Source organism: Microcaecilia unicolor, chromosome 13 (assembly GCF_901765095.1).
Source record: "Microcaecilia unicolor chromosome 13, aMicUni1.1, whole genome shotgun sequence".
Classification (NCBI taxonomy): Eukaryota; Metazoa; Chordata; class Amphibia; order Gymnophiona; family Siphonopidae; genus Microcaecilia; species Microcaecilia unicolor.
In genome coordinates, this window is record NC_044043.1 from 27879544 (window position 1) to 27905812 (window position 26269).

Genomic DNA, 26269 nt, shown 5'->3' on the forward strand with positions numbered 1-26269 from the left:
CAGGCTCAGGGATAATGTAATCAAGGCCACATTAGGGATGGGCCTGATTTTCCACTACAGATTGGAAACATGCTAAGAGGAGGCCTAATACTGTACTGTAACATTTGATAGAAGCCTCACAAAAATCCATCTGCTCCCAAGGCGCAAGCCCTCGGGCTTGCAAAAGTGCATTTAGAGTCTCCATCGCTTCTGAGGACAAGGTAGGCAGTTCTGCTTGATCCAAGAAATCCTGCATATTAGTACTAGATAGGGTGGAAGAGGAATCTGAGTAGAGTGATTCAAAGTGACTGCATCATTCATCATCATCATAACTGTATAGCTCTAGAGCAATTCATGTAATCTTGTTTCGTTGGGTGAAGAAAGCCGCCAAGAGTCCACCAGGCCAAGTGACTGTGCAAAGAACTCTTTCCCTGACCTACCCAGTCCCAAGACATCATGTGCCGCAACAGAGTCTAGCACCAAAATTCATATCCCCTACCACCAGATGCTGCCAATCAGAGTAATCATAAGCACATAAGCACTGCCATGCTGGGAAAAGACCAAAGGTCCATCAAGCCCAGCAATCCGTCTCCGACAGCGGCCAATCCAGGCCCCAAGAACCTGGCAAAATACCAAAATGTAATAACGATCAATGGACTTTTCCTTCAGTAATCTGTCCAGACCCCCTTTAAACTCAGCAAGGCCAGCTGCCGTCACTACCTTCTCCGGTAATGAGTTCCAGAGTCTAACCCCGCGCTGAGTAAAGAAAAACTTTCTCCAATTTGTTTTAAACTTACCACATTCTAACTTCATCTTGTGTCTCCTCGTTCTATTATTGTTAGAAAGCGTAAACAAACGCTTCACATATGTCGCTCTACCCCACTTCAAAATTTTGTATACCTCTATCATATCACCCCTCAGCCGCCTTTTCTCCAGGCTAAAGAGTCCTTGCCTTCTTAACTTCTCCTCATAAGGTAAGTCGTCCCAACCCTTTTATCATTTTCGTCGCCCTTCTCTGCACTTCTCCAATTCCTTTATATCATGAAAGTAAATTATGAAAATAATCTCTGTTATAAGGAGTGGGTCCATTACACTCCCAACCCTGGCAATAATCAAGAGGGGAAATATAGCGTGGAACATGGTTGGGGGTAATGTTTACGGGAAACAGTTTGGAATTACAGAGTAATCTTTACGGGAAACAGTTTGGAATTAAAGGGTTGGGTGATGTTTATAACACCAGGTAGCTGGAAAGTGTGTAAAGTTGGGAGAATGATGAGATGGTCACATGAATTGTTGTATATTTACTGGTTTTAATGGCTACAACTGTAACATAAGAAAATATGCAATAAACATTTAAAGTAAAAAAAAAAAGCGCTTTGTACTCCCTCCATACCCCTAAGCATGCACAATGCTCTCTCACCCTTCCCCAGAAACTCCCCTTGGTAGAACTTGCTTACCCAAATCCCAGTACAGTCCTACCTCCCTCCCTTCCCACTTCCCCCCACCTCTATCCACCCTCCCCAAAGAACCAATAGAATACCTAACCACATAGAATACCCAACCATATAGTCAAAGTGGGAAAGTCTATCTGTATAATAATGTCGTGTATTGCTTTTCTAATGTTATATTGCCTATTTTACAGTTTGTGGTGTCCACTTTCTCTCACTGTCAATAAAATATATTAGAAAAAACAAAACAAAAGGGGAATGTGGCATAAAGGGCACCAGGTGTTTGAACAAACACCATTCTTTAGAAACACAGTAGCTCCGATTTACTAAAAATCCCCTAAACCAGCTAAGTATGGAACCACTAAATCCCAGTTTGCTTAGCTTCTCAAGAAGCTTCAGGTGGTCAAGTCAAACGCCCTGGAGCTATCAAACTGCAAGAATCTACTATTACACTCCGAGCTTTCCGAATCATAAACAGCAAAACAAAGATCAGTGATTCCGTATTATGACTGCTTCTAAAACCAAACTCTGTTATCAAAACATTGATATTGCCGAAGGGTTTAGAAGGTAAAGTTTGCCTATTTGCGGATGATACTAAGATCTGCAGGGCGCCTAGAGGGGGGGACAGGGGGGACAAAAGTCCCCGGGCCGGACCCTCTGGAGGGGCCAGCGCCACCGCAGTCAGGCCCGACCGCCGTCGCTCCCGAACTAACTAACTTAAACGCCTCCTTCCTTCCTTTCACCACCTTCGCGGCAAGCAGCAGCAGGGTAGGCCATCCTTCCTTCCGTATCCCGCCCTCGCCTGACGTAACGTCTGCGAGGCGGAGCACGGAAGGAAGGAGAGGTCTGCCCTCTGCTGCTGCTTGCGCGAAGGTGGTGAAAGGAAAGGAAGGAGGCGTTTAAGGTATAGTTCAGGGCCCGGGTAGCGGGTGGTGGGGAGGGGCCCGGTGGCGGACGATGACCCTCGGGTGGGGTTGGGTGGGGGGCCGGGGGTGGCATTGTCCCGGGCCCGGCTCTGGCACTCGGTGGCCCTGAAGATATGTAATAGAGTGGACAACAGGAGGGAGTGGAAACATGAAAAGGATCTGAGGAAGCTAGAAGAATGGTCTAAGGTTTGGCAATTAAAATTCAACGCGAAGAAATGCAAAGTGATGCACTTAGGGAATAGAAATCCTGGGAGACGTATGGTTAGGCGGGGAGAGTCTGATAGGAACAGACGGGGAGAGGGATCTTGGGGTTATAGTATCTGAGGATCTGAAGGCGACGAAACACTGTGACAAGGCGGTGGCCATAGCTCGAAGGTTGTTAGGCTGATAGAGAGAGATGTGACAAGCAGAAGAAAGGGGGTGTTGATGCCCCTGTGTAAGTCATTGGTGAGACCCCATCTGGAGTATTGTGTTCAGTTTTGGAGGCCGTACCTTGCGAAGGATGTAAAAAGAATTGAAGCGGTGCAAAGAAAAGCTACGAGAATGGTAAGGGATTTGCGTTACAAGACGTATGAGAAGAGACTTGATGACCTGAACATGTATACTCTGGAAGAAAGGAGAAACAGGGGTGATATGATACAGATGTTCAAATATTTGAAAAGTATTAATCCGCAAACTAACCTTTTCCGGAGATGCGAAGGCGGGTTTAGAACGATGAGGACATGAAATGAGATTGAAGGGGGCAGACTCAAGAAAAATGTCAGGAAGTATTTTTTCACGGAGAGAGTAGTGGATGCTTGGAATGCCCTCCCGTGGGAGGTGGTGGTGGAAATGAAAATGGTAACAGAATTCAAGCACGCGTGGGATAAACATAAAGGAATCTGTTCAGAAGGAATAGATCCTAAGGAGCTTAGCCGAGATTGGGTGGCACAGCCGGTGGCGGGAGGCTGGGGACAGTGCTGGGCAGACTTATACGGTCAGTGCCAGAGCCGGTGGGGGGAGGCGGGACTGGTGGTTGGGAGGCGGGGATAGTGCTGGGCAGACTTACACAGTCTGTGCCCTTAAAAGGACAGGTACAAATCAAGGTAAGGTATACACAAAAAGTAGCACATATGAGTTTATCTTGTTGGGCAGACTGGATGGACCATGCAGGTCTTTTTCTGCCGTCATCTACTATGTACTATGTTAAAACAGCAATGCTGCTCTGATAGTTGCATCACAAGTGAAAAGGACTGGTGTGCTATGTCTGTAGTAATCACATCCTTCAAATGAAATATAAAATCTACTTTGAAATTATTAGACCAAATTAATGTGATAAACCACATCTGTTACTAATTGAAAGTCCCCTCAAAATCCGACACCAAAAGGACATTCTATTTTAAATTGTACAGCGCTGCGTAACCCTAGTAGCGCTTTAGAAATGTCAAGTAGTAGTAGTAGTAGTAATACGACAGTCCTTATGAGTTGCTGCCAATCAGTTCAAAGGCAGAAATAGAGTTTTAAAAATATTCCATATTAAGACTGTTCACATCATCCAAAACTAAATTCTCTCAAAATTATATTAGTTTAAAAATTAGAGCAACACCAAGTGTTTATATGAGTAGTCTTACCACCATCCAACCACAAAAAGCAAACAGGTAAAGAGGGCACTAAGGCCCTCTGTTGTTCCAGGCAAGCCTATCACTGTTTGGCCACCGCACTCCCAGAATGATCACCAATATAGTCTCAATTCTTAAGCAAATCTTCTTTAATATAGTAACTTGAACAAGGAGAAAATAACTTACAGTTTGCTGCTTTGAAAAAGTATGTAGCCTCTGCTACCGGAATCCAATCTCAATCAGTATACCCCCGACTCAGGGACCGAGAGAGTGATTTCAGCACATGCTAATGCTGTACAGTACAATAGGAGTGGTATAAAAGGCTTGATAGAATTATAGTAATTTTTGGAGGAATGCTATAACTTGCTCAATGTGCTGCGGCAGCTAAGAAGACGAACAGAATGTTGAGTTGAAGGAAAAGTCCATTGATCATTATTAAATTTGGGGGTTTTGCCAGGTTCTTGGGGCCTGGATTGGCCACTGTCGGAGACAGAGTGCTGGGCTTGATGGATCTTTGGTGTTTTCCCAGCGTGGCGGTGCTTATGTACTTATGCTTAGTCAGAGGACTACTACCACCATGATCTTAGAGGGAAGAAGCAAGAAAGAAGGGGGGCACTACAGGCCTGGCATGCTAGAAGGCAAGCAACCAATAGGAAGCCTCCCATAAACCACAGAGAGCTGAACATGGCTCTGAATGAGCCCATCAAAGAGAACTACAAAATTGCATAGATTTGTAGTCCAAGGACACACTTTCATCTTAAAGGTACAAAACACTGAATACGCTATACAAGCAACATGCAACCTGCCTCCATGAACATGCTGAGCTCTTTCCGGTTGACGGCATTGAATTTCCCAGTTTCTTTTGATCGGTTTGAATTTAACCAGTTAAGCTGATATTTGGTGCTGGCTGGTCAAGTTCAAACTGTCCAAAGATATACCAAGTATGGCCATGCCAAACATGGCCACCAAAGTGATGCTGAAATCGGCGGATAGCCGTTTGTATTGCGCAATATATCCTGCTAGCTGCTAACCACGAATAATTATGTCCTTTTGGTTCTAAGTTTTACAATGTGAAATGTCTCCCTTTTTTAGGTGGTTGTGCAACCAGAATATTGATATCCGGACAAGAAAGTGGGCTGTTGAAGGCTTGGCGTACCTCACCCTAGATGCAGATGTAAAAGATGATTTTGTAGAAGATGAACCAGCTCTGCAAGCAATGTTTGAGTTATCCAAGTAGGAAGTTATCTTTTTAAGTCTTCTGTTTCGTTTCCATTAAATTATGTTGGGGTTGGGCAATTAAGACAATCGAGAAAGTCAGCATTTAAATCCCACTGGTGTTCATAGTGACACCCCCTTAGCGTGGGAATGCTCTTTTGAGGTCATGCCTCTCTTCTTTTTACCTGCTCTCCTTTCCCTGTTTCTTAATCACATCGTAGTTCTTTTCACTATTTTATTGATAATTTGTTGAACCACTTTTAGAAACATTTCTTTGACAATATCCCAACTGTTTCAATTGACATACTTTCCATATGTAACAGTTTCATGCATTTGATTTCTCCCATAACACAAAAGGTGGGGGCTGAGCAGCAATCCGTTCAACACAAAATACATCTTTTCACTATCAAGCATGTCTTATGGATAGGGCTGGAACTTGTACCCTTTCAATCAAATGATCCACTTTATTAAGCAAACTCATTGTGCAGCTGCACCCATTCTTTTTTTTTTTTTTTTACTTTAAATTTTTATTGAAATACAAATACCTCAGTACAAACAAAAACCCACCATCCCATCCTCACGGCCCACGCAGGATGCCATCTGTTACTTTTACCCCTGCAAACACCCATAACCAAATAATAGCATAAAACATCATCACAACTCCCCCCCCCTTCTATCGCTCCATTCCTTCCCCAACTAAATTGCTACATCCCCCCCCAGTTCCCCTAGTCTACTACCCCCCAACAACCTAAGCCTTACATCAAGTGTAATCCCGAGTTTGGAAACCTCTGCCCTCATGAATCAAAGTCAAGAATAAACATGCGAACAGTTGTATATTTAATATCCCTTTCTCCAAACCAAAACCACCCATTTCCCCCCAACCCCTAGCCTTCCCTCATTCCCCCCCCCCATATTGCTCCCCGGTATCCTCCCCACCCCCATGAATCAGCACCTATATATTCTTTTACCCCTGCTTTTAAGCGAGCCCACCCCCCTTTAACATTTCAAGGTCCCTCCTTCTGTACGCTGTAAGGTACTCCTATGTATTAATTGTCCCAGTTTGTCCTTCTACTCCTCCACTGTAGGAAGAATTCGGAGACTTCCACCTGCGGGGCTATAAGACATTTGGCTGCCGCAAACCCCCATCAAAGCCATTTTACTGACTTCCCAAGACTCCCTCTCATTATGTAAACCCAAAAGACATTCCCGAGGCCCACACACCAAAGAGATATTAGTCTGTTTAACCCAATCCCTTCACCACCACATGCCAAAATTCACCACACTACGGTCATGTCCACCAGATGTGGAGGAAGGATCCCCTATGCTTTTCACACCTCCAAATCTATCCGGACGTTCCCAGATACCTTGTCTATAACCTTTCAGGTGTGTTAGTACCATCTGGTAAGAACCTTATATGCGTTTTCCTGTACCAAAACCAGACACTGATGCTTTATATACCTCCCACTCCTGGTCAGTAAATTTAAATCCCAAATCTACCTCCCATGCCCCTTGGAACCCCAAACGGTCTAGGATCACTTCCCCTAAAAATCTCTAAAGCACTGATATAGGTCTGGGGACCCTTCTCAAAATTATCCACAAATTTTCCAAACACTCCCTCTCTTGAGGATTTACCCCTTCCATCCCATGGCCACCACAAAATGTGGGGCCATGGGATTCCCTCTCTGTTAGACCATACCTGGAGCTCAGCGTCTCAAAACCTCAAACATTGCAGCACATTACGGAAATTTATCAGGCCCTTCCCAGCACCCAAATCAAGCATTCTCCCTCCCTGCCCCAAATTTCGGTTCCCACCTCAAGGGCGCCAGCGTGGAAATCTCATCCACCTGACCCCAACCCCTCCGAACTCTCCTCCACACTCCTATCAAGTGTTTCACATAGGGATTACCCCACCCCTCAAACACCCCTCCCGCCCCCTCCGTAGTCCACAAATATGAGTAGAGCTCCCTACGAGAGCTGTGTAGGACCTTTCCACCTGACTACTGGGCTTTTTAATCTCACTCTCCCAATCCATAAACATCCTTACCTGAGCCGCATAATACCAATCAATATTGGGCACCGCCCTACCTCCCCTCTCAGGAGCCCCCCACATAACCCGTCTCCCTAATCTAGGGTGTTTTCCATGCCAATGAACTGTCTGATCAATCCCTGTATCTGCTTAATTGTTCCTCCAGGAAGTTCCACGGTAAGCCTGAAACAGAAAAAGCAAACGTGACAAAACATTCATCTTGATCACTGCCAAACGACCCCACCAAGACAACCACAACCCCTTCCATCTAGACAACTCAGACCTGATTTGCCCTACAATCTTACCATAATTAATACTGCTCCCCCTATCAAGATCACACGGAATTTGAATCCCCAAATACCGGAGTTTACTTTTTACCCATTTAAAGGGAAATCTTCCACCCAAACTTTGTGTCTCCTCTGGAGATAACGATACTCCTAGTATCTCGCTTTTATCCATGTTAACCTTAAACCCCGCACATACCTCAAACTCTGCCAAAATTTCCAATGCTTTGGGCAGCGTTTGGTCTGGATCAACCACATACATCAACACATCATCTGCAAATAATGCTATTCTATGTTCTCTCTCCCCCCCCCCCCCCCCCCTCCCCCCCCCCCCCCCCCCCCCCCCCCCCCCCCCCACCCCAACTCCGTGCAAGTCTGGATGCAAGCGTATTACTTCCGCAGAAGGCTCCATATACAATGCAAACAAAAGAGGAGAGAGCGGACAACCCTGCCTGGTCCCTCTCCCCACAGGAAAGAAAACCCGTATAACCCTGATTTATCCTAAGACAAGCCCTTGGCCTATTATATAGAGCTGCCAACCACTTACAGAAGTTCTCCCCAAGCCCATACGTTCCAATACAGCCCTCAGACATCCCCAACCAACCCTGTCAAAGGCTTTTTCTGCATCTATAGCCAACAACACCATCTTGCGTTCTCTCCTCTGCGCTTCCCATATCAAGTGTAAAGTACACTGAATGTTGTCCCCCACCTGCCTTCTAGGGATAAATCCCGCCTGATCTGCATTCACTAAACTAGGCATTACCCTAGCCAAGCTGTTAGCTAACACCTTTGCCACTATCTTCACATCTACATTCAACAATGAAATGGGCCTGTACGATCCACACCTCGTTGGGTCTTTCCCTGGTTTGGGAAGTACTACCACCCCCGCCTCAGACATAGATCTAGGAAGACCCCTCCCCTCCAGGACCCCATTTCCCACCCTCACTATTAAATCACTCACCTCATCCACATAACATTTATAAAACTTCCCTGAATATCCATCCAATCCAGGGGCTTTCCCATTTGGCAACCTCTTGATCACTCCCTGTACCTGTCACGTTTTCAAAGCAGGAACTAGGTTTGTGAGCCGTTGGGCCACTGCCGAGGAGCGGCAGTGGCAGGCAAAACCACCCCACACCGGAGACTAGGCAGAACAGGTCTGGAACCCCGGACTGCAGTTGCAGCAGAGGCAAACAAGCAGGAATAAGCAGAGCAGGCACACTTAAACTTCACCTGCACTTGGCCACCTTTCACCAGGAGTTGAGCTCCTGACTGCAGGTTGCCGGCAGGACTTACTGGGCAAGGCAGGACTGGATACCCACTAGGCTGAACCAGGATTGAGGGTCAGAGTGGAAAGGAACATACAGGGGCAGCAGGGCAAGGAAGGGAAAGCTAACGGGCAGGACTGAAAGCTGCAAGCAGCCACTAAAACAGGGAACAAAACACTTATAACAAGAGCAGCCACAAAGACACAAACAGACAAGGACTAAACACAACACTATAACCCAGAGACAGGACTAGCAAACAAACAACAACCTAATCTAACCTACACACAGCCTAACTAGAAACAAACAAGAATCTCAGGCAAGAGCTTAAACAGAAGTGCAACAAGTACCAACATACCAGGGCCTATGGTTTCAAAATGGCTAATAAGCCCAGCAGCAGCTGAGGCTCACTGCAGCAATCACCAGGTAACTACGGGTGCTGTGTAGGTTCAACCAAAGCAAGCAAGTCTGGCAGCCCGGAATATCCGGACCGGACTGGGCTGAAATCTGGAACAGGTGACAATAACCAGACAGTCCATTGCAGCCACCAGGTCTGGCCACCAGGTGGCGAGAGGAAGGAGAGCACGAAACATGGACACAACCATGACAGTACCTCTGCCAATCTAATAGGCTCCCCAATCCTAGCCCTCTCGTCCTTGTCCAACTGCTGCAGTGGGATCTTATCCAAATACTGCGTCCAGCCCTCCTCTCTATCGCCCTCTTCAGCCCTATACAGTTCTCTATAATATTTCAAGAAACATTCCCCTATCTCCTGATCCATATACTTCCACCCCCCTCCTGAATCTTTTGGATGTTAGAACGCCCCTTTCTCACCCTCAGATATCTGGCTAACATTTTGCTAGATTTATTTGCGAACTCAAAAAATTGTTGCTTTAATTTACAGCGCATAAACTCCACCTCCTCCATCTGCATTTGCATCAATTCTCCTCTCACCTCCCTTAACTCCTTACAGACTCGCGTGTCAGGATTCCTCTTGTGCATTTGTTCCAGATGCAGCAACCACTGCTGCACTTCCAAAGCACACTTCCCCCAGTCTCGCTTCCGACGGGCCCCCCCATTTTATCAAAGCCCCCCGCACCACCACCTTTAAAGAATCCCATAGAGTCGCATCTGACACCTCTCTGTTATCATTAAAGTGCCTAAATTCCTGAATAGCCTGCCTGATATCCTCTCTAATATCTTCATCCCCCAAAAGAGTCTCATTCAATCTCCAAACCCCCCGACGATCCTCCCAACCCTGACCCTGCAACTTAACCCAGGTTGGCGCATGATCTGAGACACTAATTGTTTTTATTTCCGCCCCCTCCACCATATGCCACGCATTGCGGTGGATCCATATCCCATCCAGCCTAGAATATGACTGCCGCAGCATGAGAGTAAAATGTATAGTCTCGCTGAGCTCCATGTATCAGTCTCCAGCAATCCACCACCTCTAACCCTTTCGTGAGTTGCAACAAAGCTTTCTTCCCATGCCCACTATGATACCCTCCCCCTCCTAGCCTAGCATCTGGGCCCAAATTAAAATCATCCCCACCACTATATGGCCCCCCACAAAGCCCAATAACTCCTCCTTTAACTTTCGAAAAAATTCCCCGTTTCCCATTTGGCGCATAAATATTAATCAACGTGAGTTCCTTGCCCCCTAACCAACCTCTAAGGGCCACACACCTCCCTTCTTTATCCCTAAACACCTGTGTAGTTACAAACCCACAATTTTGTCAAATTAATATAGCTATCCCCCCACCCTTTTCGCCTCCGCCCCCTGATGTGCTACCACTTCTTGATACTGCCTGCGATGTAACAGGTGTGTATCTCTTGGTCTCAGATGGGTCTTTTGCAGAAATGTAATCTCCCAATTCAGTCTCGTCAGTTCCCTAAAAACTCTACTACGCTTCCCATGATTATTTAGACCATTCACATTCCAAGTACCTACCACCAAAGATGTTCCCTTCCTAACCTCCCCCTGCCCCCTCTTCCCTTCCTAACCTCCCCCTGCCCCCACACCCCACTGCCCTCCCCAACCCCCCTCCCTCCCCCCATTAGTGCCAGACTTGCCCACCCGCAAACCAGCCATCACCAAGGAAATGACCCAGAGACCCAGGGCCACCAGTTTTGATATCAACCTTGAAGTAACTATACACAGGAAGTCAAATACATTAGCGTTTAACTTTAAAAAAGGAGACTATGATAAATGAGAAGAACGGTTAAAAAAAAAGCTTAGGGGGGCAACTGACGAGGTAAAAAACTGTACAACAGGTGTGGACGCTGTTCAAAATACCATCCTGGAGGCCCAGCCAAACATATTTCGCGAATTAGAAAAGAAAGATGGAAGTCCAAAAGACAGCCGGCGTGGTTGAAAGGTGAGGTGAAGGAAAGCTATTAGGGCTAAAAGAAACGCCTTTAGAAATGGAAGAGAAGGAAACCATCTGAAATAACAAGAAAGCAGCATAAGGCGTGTCAAAGCAAATGCAAGGCGCAGATAAAGAAGGTCAAGAGGGACTTACGAAAGAAAGATAGCATTAGAGGCAAAAAAACATAGCAAAATTTTTTTGAATAATTGCTTTGGGGAGTGGTGCCATTTTATTCTCCACATATCCGACACCTGCACCGCTACATTATTCCAAAATCTGTGTATCTTTTGACAGGCCCAGAACATGTGTCCCAGATGAGCATTTGCTAGTCCACATTTTGGGCAAGAATCTGTGTCTCTTAACGTTGCCCTATAGGCCCTGCGTGGTGACATATATAGACGCAGTGTGAACTTGTATTGTGTCTCCCACCAACTCACATTTTCTGTTAGTTTATAAGTCCTCATAAGGCTGGTTTCCAGCTGTTCTGCTATAACCTCCACTCCCAGTTCCACACTCCACTGCCGAGCCTCTCCACTAAAGTCATATTTTTGGGTATGATTTCGAAGGAAGGAGTGGTAATATTTCAATGGTATCCGAGATTGGGCATCCAAGCCAAGCATGGGGTTATATCTTTCCCACATTTCCGAGTCTAGTGATGATCTGGGCAAAGTCTGCATGTAATGTCGTAGTTGTAGGTATGCAAATGTATCTCTTTTGTTCATTTTGAACTCCTTACACAATTCTGGTAGAGATTTCATTGTTCCTTGTTCTGTGACCACGTGGTAGACGTAGCAAATTCCCTGTTTTTCCCAGTCTCTAAAAGTTCTGGAGGTATTCCCCACTGGGAACGTGGGGTTACCTCTAATGGGTAGCAGGGGTGATACCTAATCGTTAAAGCTTAGCGGAGTTTAAAAAAAGGTTTGGACGGCTTCCTAAAGGAAAAGTCCATAGACCGTTATTAAATGGACTTGGAGAAAATCCACTATTTCTGGGATAAGCAGTATAAAATGTTTTGTACATTTTTGGGATCTTGCCGGGTATTTGTGACCTGGATTGGCCACTGCTGGAAACAGGATGCTGGGCTCGATGGACCTTTGGTCTTTCCCACTATGGCAATACTTATGTACTCAAGTACTTATGTACATTCTTGCACCCCTCCCTCTCTCTCCCATGCCGTAGTCAAAAATTAGATTAGAGGCTGGCACCAGTGGGATTAAAGCAACTAAGGATTACTCCCACTCCATTTAGATCTTTGAGTCACTACTCAAAGATCTAAATGGAGTAGGAGTGATCCCTAGTTGCTTTAATCCCACTGGTACCATACAAGGAGGATAAAGGGGATATTAGAAAAGCTTGTGAATCTTCTCCATAATCACGAGGTTGGCTTCCATCTTTTATTCTCTAATTTACAATAAATGTGTTGCATAATTGTTGGAGGAAAGTGGGAACATTCACATAGGTCCCTGAAGAAGGAAGCAAAACAGGGTCCCTTGATGGACGGCATTTTGTTTACCCGTGTATTATAGCATATGCACTATAAAACTTTATATATTTTTGTACAGTTTACACAATGTGTTTGAGCACAAGTTTGATGGAATTGTAAAACTAAACTATGAGAAGAACCTGATGATGTATGTTTTTGTCAGTGAGAAGTAGACCATTGAGTGCTTGTGGTTTGTCATTTAAATATAAGTGCAGGTGCTGGTCAGCACTTAGTAGCACTGTATTACACTGATAGTCTCCTCCCATTTCATAAAATAATTTGATGTGCTCTCAATGTGTACTATAGCTCAGAGAGTTGGTATTTGATTCCTATATCAGACAGAAACTTACTTCATCTTGGCAGGTTTTCTCCTGTTACTTTAGGCTTCCAACCCAACTCAACTGGGCTTCAGAAGCATGAATCTTCTTTCACACCTACCTTGTTTAGTAAAATTTTGTAACCTCCTAGCCTTACCATCTAACATAGTGTGCAGTGATGGTCCTTGGCTAGAATTTGCAGAATTTAGCATGCAGGCATTAGGTGTCATCAATGTGATACAGAAGAGACTGCGAATGTTGTCCCCAAAATAGAGAGCTGCATGGAAATGGAGATTGCGGGAATCCCACAGAACCACAGGTATGGAAGAAGTTGCCATGGGAGTCTGACCGGGATGGAATAAGTTGCTATAGTGGCTCAAGAGTGAGGCATGGAATGCCCAGAGGCAGCTGGGACACCAGACTGAATCTTGGAACACTCTTTAGCTGAATATTTATTTATTTATTTGTTGCATTTGTATCCCACATTTTCCCACCTATTAGCAGGCTCAATGTGGCTTACATAGTACCGTAAAGGCATTCGCCAATTCCAGTTTCACAGTGAATAAGGTTCATATGGAACAGCATGTTAGGGAATCGTATGTCCATTACGCTCTTTGGCTTCGTAGTGTTGCAGGGTTCTGATATTTAAGTAGGGTTGGTAGGGTATGCCATTTTGAACAAGTAAGTTTTTAGTGATTTCCGAAAAGTTTAGGTGGTTATACGTTGTTTTCACGGCTTTTGGTAGTGTGTTCCATAGTTGTGTGCTTATGTAGGAAAAGCTGGATGCATAAATTGATTTGTATTTAAGTCCTTTGCAATTTGGGTAGTGGAGGTTTAGGTATGTTCTTGTTGATCTGGATGTATTTCTGATTGGTAAGTCAATGAGGTCTGTCATGTATCCCGCGGTCTCGCCGTAGATAATCTTATGAACCAGGGTGCAGATTTTGAAAGCAACATGCTCTTTGATTGGGAGCCAGTGCAATTTTTCGCGTAGGAGCTTGACGCTGTCGAATCGCGTTTTTCCTAGTATAAGTCTGGCTGCCGTGTTTTGAGCGGTCTGAAGTTTCTTTGAGTTGTTCTTTGCATCCCGCATAAATTCCGTTGAAGTAATCTAGTTGGCTTAGTACCATTGATTGTATCAGATTCTGGAATGTTTCCCTCGGGAAGAATGGTTTCATGCGTTTGAGTTTCTACATTGAGTGGAACATTTTTTTAGTTGTGGATTTCACGTGGCTCTCTATTGTGAGGTTGCAGTCAGTTGTAACGCTGAGGAGTTTCAGGCTATCTGAGATGGGGAGGGCGTAGTCTGGGGTGTTTATGTTTATGGGGTTGTTCTCTTTGTATTGGGATGAGAGGATGAGGCAGTGTGTTTTTTCTGTGTTGAGTTTGAGTTGAAATGCGTTTGCCCATGAGTCCATGATTTTTTATTTGTTACATTTGTATCCCACATTTTCCCACCTATTTGCAGGCTCAATGTAGCTTACATAGTACCGTAGAGGCGATCGCCAATACCGGTTATAACAAATACAAAGTGAGGTTGTGGTGTTGTGGTAAAGTTCATGTGTAACAGACACATGATGTTCAGGCCGAGCTGAATTTTGTTGGTGACTTCTTTCGGATCGTGTTTGTAAGGGATGTATATTGTGACATCGTCCGCATAGATGAAAGGGTTAAGACCTTGGTCGGATAGGGACTTGGCTAGTGGGGTCATCATTAGGTTGAAGAGGATCGGTGATAGTGGTGATCTTCGTGGTACTCCGCAGTCTGCTTTCCATGGTGATGATATGTTTGAGATAAGTAGTAGTAGTAGTAGTTTGATTTCACTTGATATGTTCTAGTGGTTAGGAAACCTTTGATTCAACTAAGTATGTTTCCTCCGATCCCGAAATAGTCTAGGAGTCTTAGTAGTATATTATGGTTTACCATGCGGAATGCACTGGACATGTCGAATTGGAGAAGAAGTATGCTTTTGCCTGTTGCTATTTAGAACTGTTTCAGTGCTATGGAGAGGGCGAAACCCTGATTGTGATTCATGTAATATTGAGAATTTGTTTAGATAATCAGTAAGTTGCTTGGTTACAATGCTTTCCATCAATTTGATTGCCAGTGGGATAGATGCTACTGGTCCGTAGTTGGAGATTTCATTTGGATTTTTCTTGGTGTCTTTTGGTATTGGGGTGAGTAGGATGTTGCCATTTTCCTCTAAAGGGAAAAGACCTTGCTGAAGCATGTAGTTTAGGTGGGATGTGAGGTCAGTTATGAAGCGGTCAGGGGCGGAATTTATTAGGTAGCTGGGGTAGGTATCCAGTTTACAGTGGGTGTTAGAGAACCTTTTGAGCGCCTGGGTGACTGTTACGGCGGTAAGGAGAGTGAAGTTTGACCAATTTCGGTCAGTTGGATATTCTCCGGGGGTTGGATCCAGACTATTGATGACGTTTTCGATATTGGTATTGTCCTGGGGTAGCACGTTGCGTAGGTTTATAATTTTTTCATTGAAATATTTGGCAAGTTTGTCTGTAGATGGAATGTCTGTATTGTCTAGTAGTTTGTTCACGAGTTGGTATAATTTCTTCGGGTCTTTGTGATCAGGCCCTATTTTAATTTTATAGTATGTCCTTTTGGTTTGTCTAATTGCGTATTTGTATTTTCTTTCCATGCTCATTCGAGTTTCCTGGATTGTGTTTTTAGTGTTTTCAGTTCTTCATTGAACCATGGTATAGAGTTATGCCTATGTGAGGTTCTTGTGCGTAACGGTGCTATTTCGTCTAATATAATTCTGACTCTTTTTTCCCATTCTGTGAGGTAGTGTGTGAAATCAGTTTGTGCTGTCCATTTGTTGTTGTAGATCTGTAGTCAGAATGTTTTCGGATCTATTTGGCCTCTGGTGCTATATGTTGTGTGTTCTTGTGCGCGGTTTGAGCCTTTCTTACTGCTATTGTAGGGATAGGTTTAATTTGTAGTGGTCGGTCCATGGTGTTTCTGTCCATTAGGTTCTGGTCTGTTGGCAGTTTGTGTGAGATGAGGTCGAGTGTGTGCCCTTTGACATGGGTTGCTTGCATTTGTGGCCAACTGAGATTCCATGAGTGGAGGAATTCCTTGCATTCTCGTTCGTTTGTAGAGTTTGGGTCTTCTAGATGAAGGTTGATGTCTCCTAATATTAGTATATTGGCGTTGGTTGCACATGTGTTCGAAATGAAGTTGTGACAAGAAAATATCCAATAGCCTCCCCCTAAAAGACGCCTTTTAGGGGGAGGCTATTGGATATTTTCTTGTCATGACTCAGCAAAATGGAGTATACACAAATTATAAGATAAGTGCATGCGAATTTATAACTGTTATTAGCAGCATTGGCTATTGGTTAAACTTATATCACTTTAAGTAGAAGGTGAATTGAGGATTAGTATCACCTGAATTCCAGCACATAACAAATATAAAAAGAGTTACCCGATGAACAAAGTGCTGAACCACCAGTCAGAGATATTATCACTTGCAACAGTGAGTGCAAATTCTGAGGATATTCTCAAAACAATTTGACTACACACATACATATTGTGATGAGGCAGGGAACTACAAGGTCCAGAATGCACTGCAGCAGCAAGAGAATCAGTGTTAGGGGGAGGACTCTAGCCAGGAGAGTGAGAAGCCAGCAGTTGATTGGGAAATTGAACCAGGTGTGAAAGGGTTGCAGGCAGTGGTGTGCTGGTAAATTTTTAACAACAGGCTCTCTCCCCGGTCCACCTCAGCGCCCCCCCCCCCCCCCGTCCACCACTGGGCCCCCCCAAAAAATTGCACAGCTGGCTATAGCGGGGGAGGGGGGCAATGCATTACTCTCTCCAGGAAAAAAAATTAAATGATCCCAGGTTCCAATCTAATTCATGTTTAATGTGGGATAAAATGCCATAAATAAGTAAATAAATATAAACTTTTAATGTTGAGCACCTGATTCTCAAAGTGAACATATTCCAAACACTATAATGAAAATAAAATGATTTTTTTCTACCTTTGTTGTCTGGTGACTGTTTTTCGATCATACTGGCCCCAGTATCCGATTCTGCTGCTATCTGTCCTCTTAACTCCATTCTCAGGGCTTCCTTTCCATTTATTTCTTTCCTCCTTTCTTCTTCATTTCTGGTCCTCAGCTTCTGCCTATTTTCTTCATCCATGTGCAGGTTTTTCTCCTCTCTTTCTTTTCCCTCATCTCATCTCATCTCCTTCCTCACTCTTCTCTCCCCTCCATCCATGTCCAGCATTTCTTCTCTCTCCCCTCCTCTCCCCTGCCCTGCATGCAACCAGTGTCCAGCAGTGACCCTCCTCTGCCCTGCCCTGCATGCAACCAAATGTCTAGCAGTGACCCTCCTCTCCCCTGCATGCACCATGTGCAGCAGTGACCCTCCCTTTCCCCTGCCTGCATGCACCATGTCCAGCAGTGTACCCTCCTCTCCCCTGCCCTGCATGCACCCATGTCCAGCAGTGACCCTCCTCTACCCTTGCCCTGCATGCACCCATACCCAGCGACCCCTCCTCTGCCCTGCCTTGCATGCACCCAGATGTCCAGCAGTGACCCTTCTCTCCCCTGCATGCACCCATGTCCAGCAGTGTACCCTCCTCTCCCCCTGCCCTGCATGCACCCATGTCCAGCAGTGGACCCTCCTCTCCCCTGACCTGCACCCATGTGCAGCAGTTGACCCTCCTTTCCCCTGCCCTGCATGCACCCATGTCCAGCAGTGTACCCTCCTCTGCCCTGCCCTGCATGCACCCAAATGTCTAGCAGTGACCCTCCTCTCCCCTGCATGCACCCATGTGCAAGCAGTGACCCTCCTTTCCCTGCCCTGCATGCACCCATGTCCAGCAGTGTACCCTCCTCTCCCCTGCCCTGCATGCACCATGTCCAGCAGTGACCCTCCTCTCCCCTGCCCTGCATGCACCATAGCCAGCGACCCTCCTCTGCCCTGCCTTGCATGCACCCAGATGTCCAGCAGTGACCCTTTCTCTCCCCTGCATGCACCCATGTCCAGCAGTGACCCTCCTTTCCCCTGCCCTGCATGCACCCATGTCTAGCAAGTGTACCCTCCTCTCCCCTGCCCTGCATGCACCATGTCCAGCGACCCCCTCCATCCACCCATGCCCAACAGCGACTCTCTTTTCCCCCTGCCACCCCCTCCCGAGTTGTTTTATGAAATTCTTCTTTTCCTCCCTCCCTCCCGATCCGGTCCCTCACCGCGCGCCTGCTGTTTTTTAAATTCTTCGCTTCCAGCGCCGAGTCGCCGACTGTCCTGAGTCCTCCCTTGTCGATTCGCGCTTCAAAATGGCCGCCGAGACTTCAGCCGAGGCGCAAATCGCAAGGGAGGACTCAGGACAGTCGGCGACTCGGCGCTGGAAGCAAAGAATTTAAAAAAACAAACGAGCGGTGAGGCGGATCCGGAGGGAGGGAGGAGGGAGGGAGGAGAGCCAGAGCCGGCTCGCTATTTGCAACAACCGGTTCGCAAGCCGGAAGAAAATTTAACAACCGGCTCTTGCGAGCCGGCTCCAGCACACCACTGGTTGCAGGCAGCTTATTAAGAGAGTGGTGGAAGGCTGTAGGAAGTAGATGGAAACACTGGGGAAGCTCTCTCTGGAAAAGGTGACAGCTCTGAGAAGGAAAGTAAATTCTTTTGTTCTCTGTTTGAGTTTGAGGCAGTGGCGTAGCCAGAAGTCCAATTTTTGGGTGGGCCAACAGGTTGGATGGTGGGCACTAGACAGTGGTGTGCTGGTAAATGTTTAACAACAGGCCTCTCTCCCCAGTCCACCTCTGCGCCCCCCCCCCCCCCCCCCCGGTCCACCTGTGCACCTCCCTCAAAATTGCAGAGCTGGCTATAGGCCGGGGAGAGAGCCTGGGGGGGGGGGGGGGGGGGGGCAATGCATTACTGTCTCCAGGAAAAAAAAAATTAAATGATCCCAGGTTCCAATTAATTCATGTTAATGTGGGATAAAATGCCATAAATAAGTAAATAAATATAAACTTTTAATGTTGAGCACCTGATTCTCAAAGGGACATATTCCAAACACTATAATGAAAATGATTTTTTTTCTACCTTTGTTGTCTGGTGACTGTTTTTCTGATCATGCTGGCCAAGTATCCGATTCTGCTGCTATCTGTCCTCTTAACTCCGTTTCCAGGGCTTCCTTTCCATTTATTTCTTTACTTTCCTCCTTTCTTCTTCATTTCTTGCTCTATATCCATAAGTAAAAGCTGGGTCCTCTGCAGACTTGACTGTCTAGTGGATCCAGCTTCTGCCTATTTTCTTCATCCATGTGCAGTTTTTCTCCTCTCTTCCTTTTCCCTCATCTCATCTCCTTCCTCATTCTTCCATCCCCTCCATTCATGTCCAGCATTTCTTCTCTCTCCCTTCCCTCTCTTCCATCCATGTCCAGCAACCCTCCTCTCCCCTGCCCTCCATCCAGCAACCCTCCTCTCCCCTGCCCTCTCCTCTCCCCTTCTTCCACCATGTCCAGCAACCCTCCTCTCCCCTTCCCTCCATCCAGCAACCCTCCTCTCCCCTGCCCTCTCACTCTCACCTTCTTCCACCATGTCCAGCAACCCTCCTCTCCCCTTCTTCCACCATGTGCAGCAACCCTCCTCTCCCCTTCCTCCATCCAGCAACCCTCCTCTCCCCTTCTTCCACCATGTCCAGCAACCCTCCTCTCCCCTTCCCTCTATCCAGCAACCCTCCTCTCCCCTGCCCTCTCCCCTTCTTCCACCATGTGCAGCAACCCTCCTCTCCCTTCTTCCACCATGTCCAGCAACCTCCTCTCCCCTTCCCTCCATCCAGCAACCCTCCTCTCCCCTTCTTCCACCATATCCAGCAACCCTCCTCTCCCCTTCTTCCACCATATCCAGCAACCCTCCTCTCCCCTTCCTTCCCTCCATCCAGCAACCCTCCTCTCCCCTTCTTCCACCATGTGCAGCAACCCTCCTCTCCCGTCTGCCCTGTTTTCCCCCCCCCCCGTACCTTTAAATATTATAGTTTTTGCTGGAGTCGCGGGCAGCCGGCATTGAAGACATCGGCAGGCTTACGCCGGTTCCAGCAGCCTTCCCTTCCCTCGTTGCAAGTCGGATGATGGCTCGCCCTCTTCTGAGCTATTTCCTGTTTCTATGAGGCGGAGCCATCATCCGACTTGCAACGAGGGAAGGGAAGGCTGCTGGAACCGGCCGTAAGCCTGCCGATGTCTTCAATGCCGGCTGCCCGCGACTCCAGCAAAACTGTAATATTTAAAGGTACGGCGGGCGGCGGGGCAGTGGCGGGCTGGGGAGGCAGATGCGGGATCGGAGCTCAGCCTGCTCCCTCCGCTCCGCTGCCTCCACTGCTGGGTGGGCCTGAACCAAAACTGGGTGGGCCTGGGCCCACCCAGGCCCACCCGTGGCTACGCCCCTGGTTTGAGGAACTGTCTAAGGTTTGAGAAGGGTTTAAGAAGCAGGCTCTGAGTAGAGTGCCTTTTTTGTTATGTTTGACTGAAGAAATTGTTTATGTTAAAGACATGAATAAAACCCTTAATTGCAAGAAGCTGGTGTTGATGAGTGTTTGTGAAGAGAGAAGAGGAGGCAGAAAACTCCCCAGTGTTTGAGAGAGAATCCTGGGAGGTACCAAGAAGGCTAGAGCCCAGCAGTGACTGGGTGGGGTGGGGTGGTGGAAGCTAAGCAGGGTCAGCCCTGGCTGGAGTCTGGAAGGTGGACCAGCTTCACATACATATATTTACACTTTTTGTAGCCTATGCTGTGAATTTTGATTGACTTTTTGAATTTTGGTAACTTTAGTCCTGTTTAAAAAACAAGACACAATTCAGATGAGGTAATTTCAAGTTGGGGTGTTATGGGCTCGGCAGTGGTTTCGATGGTAAACTGTGATCAGTAGATTAATGCTATGCCTCTGCCTCTCTTTTCCTTTCTGGTCCAGTGAGCGATTTTGTATCCTGGGGGGGCCAGAGATCAAGGATTATGGGGTCCTTTTGATCAAGGATCCAGGTTTCAGTGATAAAAAGTAGATCAAGGTTTTCTGATGTGATCCAGTCTGTTACTATTGTTGTTTTGTTACTACGGATCTGGCGTTGATGTAGCCCATTTGAATTTTTTGGTGTGGGTCGTTTAAGTGGATTTTTGTTAGTTGTCATTTTCTTGTTATTGTGGTTTGTTATAGGGTTTCTTTCCCTTCTGTTGGGGTTGTCCGCATGTTGGTGCTTTTCCTTTGTGTTGGTTGTTGTTGGTTTGATGGGGTGAGGTATATTTAGGCAATCTTAGGTGGTTATGTAGTATGGGGATGATGTTACTTTCTGCGAAGTAGGGTAGTTTGTATTAGATGGATCAGAGATAAGGAGTAAATTGCTAGGAGTAATTTGATGGTATTCATTTTGTTACTAGTTTGATTTGGGCTCCTGATATGCCATGATCAATAGGGTACGTGGTTGGACTGTGATGTTTGATTTTTTTTTTTTTTAGAAAATAGATACAGGTAACTTACTCACAGACAGGTGAATTTGAGGTGTTACACCAGGGCGCAGAGTCTCCGGAGTCTGAGAGCTGTAACAGTGGTTGGGGGTAGGAAGCTGTTTAGAACATAGTCCGGTACGTGTTTTTTACGTCATTTGTGCGTGATTCCAGAGATGCCCTTCCATATAGTCGGCTCAGGTGTGCTGTCGGGTTGCTAAGGGTACTGCCGTTTCTGGTTCAGCATTTGTGGATGGGGAAGTAGCTGGGAACAAGAAAAGGCAACGGCATGTGTCACACTGGGTCTCACGGCCGTGTGGTTCCTGGTGAGGAGAGGGCCGGTCCCCTTTCATTGTAGGAGGGCAGGCAAGTGGAAGGAGGGGGGGGCTGGGCGTGTGGGCTCCGTTTTGTGTGCTCGAGAGGTTTCTGATGCCTCTCTCGGCTCCTCTCCCACCGATCGGTCGCCCGCTGCTCGACTGCAGCCACGCTCCAGTCGCACTTTCCCACCAATCGCTCGCCCGCCGTCCGCCACTCTCCAGCCGGCACCACAAGGTTGCTCCTCCTATCTCCCTTCCCCCGAGTCTGCGGCTGACTCCCTGTTCTTTCTGTCCTCCTCACCTCTCGCCACGGATGGGTGGTTGGTCGTTCGGCGTCCCCCGCGGCACACAATGGAGGTTGTCACCTGCTGCTGCCCCGCTGGTGAAATTAGTGGATTGGGTGAGCGCTGGTCTGCATCCTCTTCTGGTGCTGCGGGGACCGAGCGCTCCGCTGTCCATTCAGCGATAGCCAGGCATGGGGGTGGGAGTCAGGGTCCAGGTTGTGTGGCGCTGCAACCCGAAGCAGTGTGGGCTGCTCCTCGTGGCAGCCATGGCAGAAGGTTGGCGGAGAGGTAGATGGACGCCAGTCGGCTTTGCTTTTCTGATGCCGTGGGGACCGCAAGCACTGCTGTCCGTCCAGCTCTAGTCAGGTGGGGGAACGGGTGCCAGGGTCCGGGTTGGGTGGCACTAGGCCCTGGGTCAGTGTGAGCTGCGGTCAGTTCGGAGGGATGGTTTGGCCCGGGTAGGGTGTCCGGAAATGTCCCAGCCTAAAAACCGCGGGAGACTGTTGGGGTTGGGAGGAAACAGAGGGCTGCGAGTAAATTATAGTGTCTACTCCTGCGGGTAGGGGTGGGGATGGAATGCATCTTATTGGGGTACAGATGGGTATGAGCTAGATTTCATTGGGGATGAAACTCCAAACTCCTTGACCAGCGCCAAACCAGGCCTGTGCTACATGAATAATAGTAAACGAATCAGCTTCAAGCATGAACAAAGAAAAAACAGCTCCTGTTTGTCCTGTAAGTGGTCACACGTGACATTTGATCTATGCTGAGAATCTAAAGTAGTTAAACATATTTGTGAAAAAATTAACAAAAATAAATCTCATCCACATACCTGGTGCACTGAAAACCCATGACTATTGGGAGTCTCAGGCTATTGGAAATGGGATACCATCTGATCTAGTGAAGCAGTTTCCCAAAAATAGTGGATTTGTCCAGGTCATTTTGAAATTTCCTACCTGCAGACCTGGTTAGCCACAGGTGTCAACTGCAATGCTGGATGGTTGCAAACCAGTCTGGTTTTCCAGAATATGTCTAATAAATATGCATGAGATAGATTTACATATAGTGGCTGTCCAGGTCTGCAGTTCCACACCCCTGAGTTGTATCTGGACAAAATTTAACCAGATTAAGTCTGTGTTCTGCCCCTATTTGAATGGAGACAGGCTGATTGTTAATTACTCTCAGTGACTATGAAATAGTTCTGTGTACTTGGATTAAAAGTTCTTGTAGTTCCCTGTAATAGGCTCTTTCAGAGCACATGTTCCAGCTTATGGGTTTTTTCCTATTGGCTTCCCTTGTTTTTGTGTATGCTGGGCAAGGATCCCCCTCTCTTGCCATCAAGTGTGTAAAATTAGACCGCAGCAAGCTTATGTGAACTGTGTTCTTGATGTGTTCTTGCTGCATTAACTTTACATTCCTTGTGATTCCATTGAGTTTTCACCAATAAATATAAACAACATTACTACTCAGAGTGATGCCCCAGACCCTCTTGCCCGGAGAGGGTTGGTTAAGTTTGCAGAAGGCAGCAGCTCTTATCCAGAACATCTGGACTGTAAGTCTTCTTTTTCATTGTTTTTATTACTGTATTAAAGAAGAATTGAATCGAGTAATGGGTCTCCTGCACTCTGGTTTAAACTGACTGTCAAACACAGTGTGAGGAACACAATAATGAGGAATTTACAGTTCACTGGATTATTTCTCAGTGGTTCTCAAACCTGGTTCTGGAGGCACCCCAGCCTTCAATGCAGGCAAATCTTAATAAGTAGATGTTTTATGTTGCTTATCCTAGAAATAAGCAGTGGATTTCCCCAATTGTTTTAAATTTACTACTTGTAGCTTCATTGTGTGTCCCCAGGGCCGTGCCAACACAGTAAGCGAGGTAAGCATGGCAGGAGGGCGCCATCCTCTGGGGGGCTCCCCGCCGCACCATGCTTACCTCGCCCTCTTCTCCCCAAGATCCTTTTCCTTTTTTTTTTTTTTTTAATTTACCTCTGTCCGGCGGCAGCGTAGTGTTAGTGAAGAAGGAGGCGGTGCTCCCCCGCCCTGACGTGTCAATCTTCCCTTCGCTCAGTTCCCGCCTTCTTCAAAAAGGCGGGAACTGAGCGAAGAGAAGACTGACACGTCGGGGCGGGGGAGCGCCGCCTCCTTCTCACTAACGCTACGCTGCCGCCGGACAGAGGTAAATTTAAACAAAAAGAAAAGGATCTGGGGAGAAGAGGGCGGGTAGTGTAGCGATCGTTTTCGGGGGGGGGGGGGGGGGGGGGGGGGGGCCAACTGCAGGGGGGCACCGGAGACCCTAGGCATGGCCCTGTGTGTCCCCTAGTCCTGGTATTTTTGGAAAGAGTAAACAAGTTATTCATTCTACTCCACTTATTATTTATAGGCCTCTATCATATTTTATTAATATATTTTATAATAATAATATAATTTATCATATTTATTATTATTTAGATTTTGCTCACACCTTTTCAGTAGTAGCTAAAGGTGAGTTACATTCAGGTACACTGGATATTTTTCAGTCCCGGTGGGCTCACAATCTAACTTTGTACCTGAGGCAATGGAGGGTTAAGTGACTTGCCCAAGTTCACAAGGAGCGGCAGTGGGATTTGAACTGGCCACCTCTGGATTGCAAGACTGGTGCTCTAACCACTAGGCCACTTCTCCACTCCCCTCAGCTGTCTTTTCTCCAAGCTGAAGAGCCCAGACGCTTCAGCTTTTCCTCATAGGGAGTCGTCCCATCCCCTTTATCATTTTTGCAGCCCTTCTCTGTACCTTTTCTGTTTGCACTATATCTTTTTTGCCATGTGGTGTGACCAGAATTGCACATAATATTCGAGGTGCAGTCGCACCATGGAGCGATACAAAGTCATTATAACAACCTCATTTTTGTTTTCCATTCCTTTCCTAATAATACCTAACATTCTATTTACTTTCTTAACCGCTGCACAGTGAGTAGAGGGTTTCAACAATGATGCCTAGATCCCGTTCCTGGTCGGTTACGCCTAAAGTGGATCGTTCCCAGATGCATCACTTTGCACTCGCTCACATTAAATGTCATCTGCCATTTGGATGCCCAGTCTCCCAATCTTGTAAGGTCCTCTTTGTCATTTTTCACAATCCTCTTGCGATTTAACAACCTTGAATAACTTTGTGTTATCAGCAAATTTAATTACCTCACTTGTTACTCCCATCTCTATATCATTTATAAACAAGAATATTCATTGTGGGTATCCTGAAAACCTAACTGGCTGGGGTGCCTCCAGGACCAGGTTTGGGAGCCACTGGTTTATGTGGTTAACTTTAACTGAACACGTCACACTGTTGGCTAAGCCACGTTATAATTTTATTTATTTATCAAACACACTTACCCCCCCCCCCCCCCCCCGCATGTTTATTAAGTTACGCTAGGCTGACACAGCACTAACAGGGGGTTAGTGTGTTTGATAAATAAAATTGTAGGTGCATAGTCATTCTGTTTTGCAATTTCAGTCACATTGTCCAAAGCTAATATGCTCCTTTTACCACCTCTCCTTGATCCCAAACACTTACTTTCTAGGATCATATACTTAAATGGGATCTTAACAGAAGAACAAACAACAACATTAAATGCCCTAGGCCTATCTGTAGATATTCAGTGTTTGGGTAGTGTTGCTAACTGTATAATTATTCAGCAAAAAAGGGTGTCTTAACTGTATCCGGTTCGCTGTGCAGAAAGCGATTTCAATATTGCTGCTACCCAAATAATAAGGCTGATCATCACTGAAAATAAACATTCAGCTAGCAGTGCTGAATATCTGCATTTATTTCAGCCATGGCAGCCAGTGTTTAAAAAAAATGCTTGACAGGCAGATCCAAGATGGCCGCGAATCGCTAAGACGTCCAATACCTCGTTCCTGTGATGCCGAAAGCGAAGAGGGAAAGTAGCGGGTAGAGCTTCCCCGCTCCCGTCTCCTATGTCGGGCCAATTGACCGTTTTATGATGGCCGCGGACAATTGTGCAGAATAGCAGTACTTCCGCCGATTGGGAACGCCGGGCGAACAGGAGATTTCGGCTTCCCCCGGCTTGGAAACAACGCTGAGTCCTGCAGCGCGTACTCCACCTCCCCAACCGCTCGGCGCAAGCTCCTTCCTCTCTGACCCTACAGGGTCCCCCTTGGAACAAGGCACGGGCCCAGAAGAGCGTTGGGGTGAAGCGTCACTTCTAACTGAGGACGGAATGGAGGGCATTTTGCCCAAAGAACCGCAGCCAAATGAGGGGAGAGAGACTGAGAGACGGAGTGAAGAAGATGAGCAGACT

At 46.6% G+C, this 26269-nt stretch overlaps 1 protein-coding gene across 1 annotated transcript in view; it reads left to right on the forward strand.

Moving 5' to 3' along the window:
- Positions 1–26269, forward strand: part of LOC115482645 (protein unc-45 homolog B-like) — a 249113-nt gene that overhangs the window by 150636 nt on the left and 72208 nt on the right. The window contains 1 exon segment of the mRNA XM_030222599.1: positions 5044–5184. Within this exon segment, the coding sequence (XP_030078459.1) occupies positions 5044–5184 (141 nt within the window).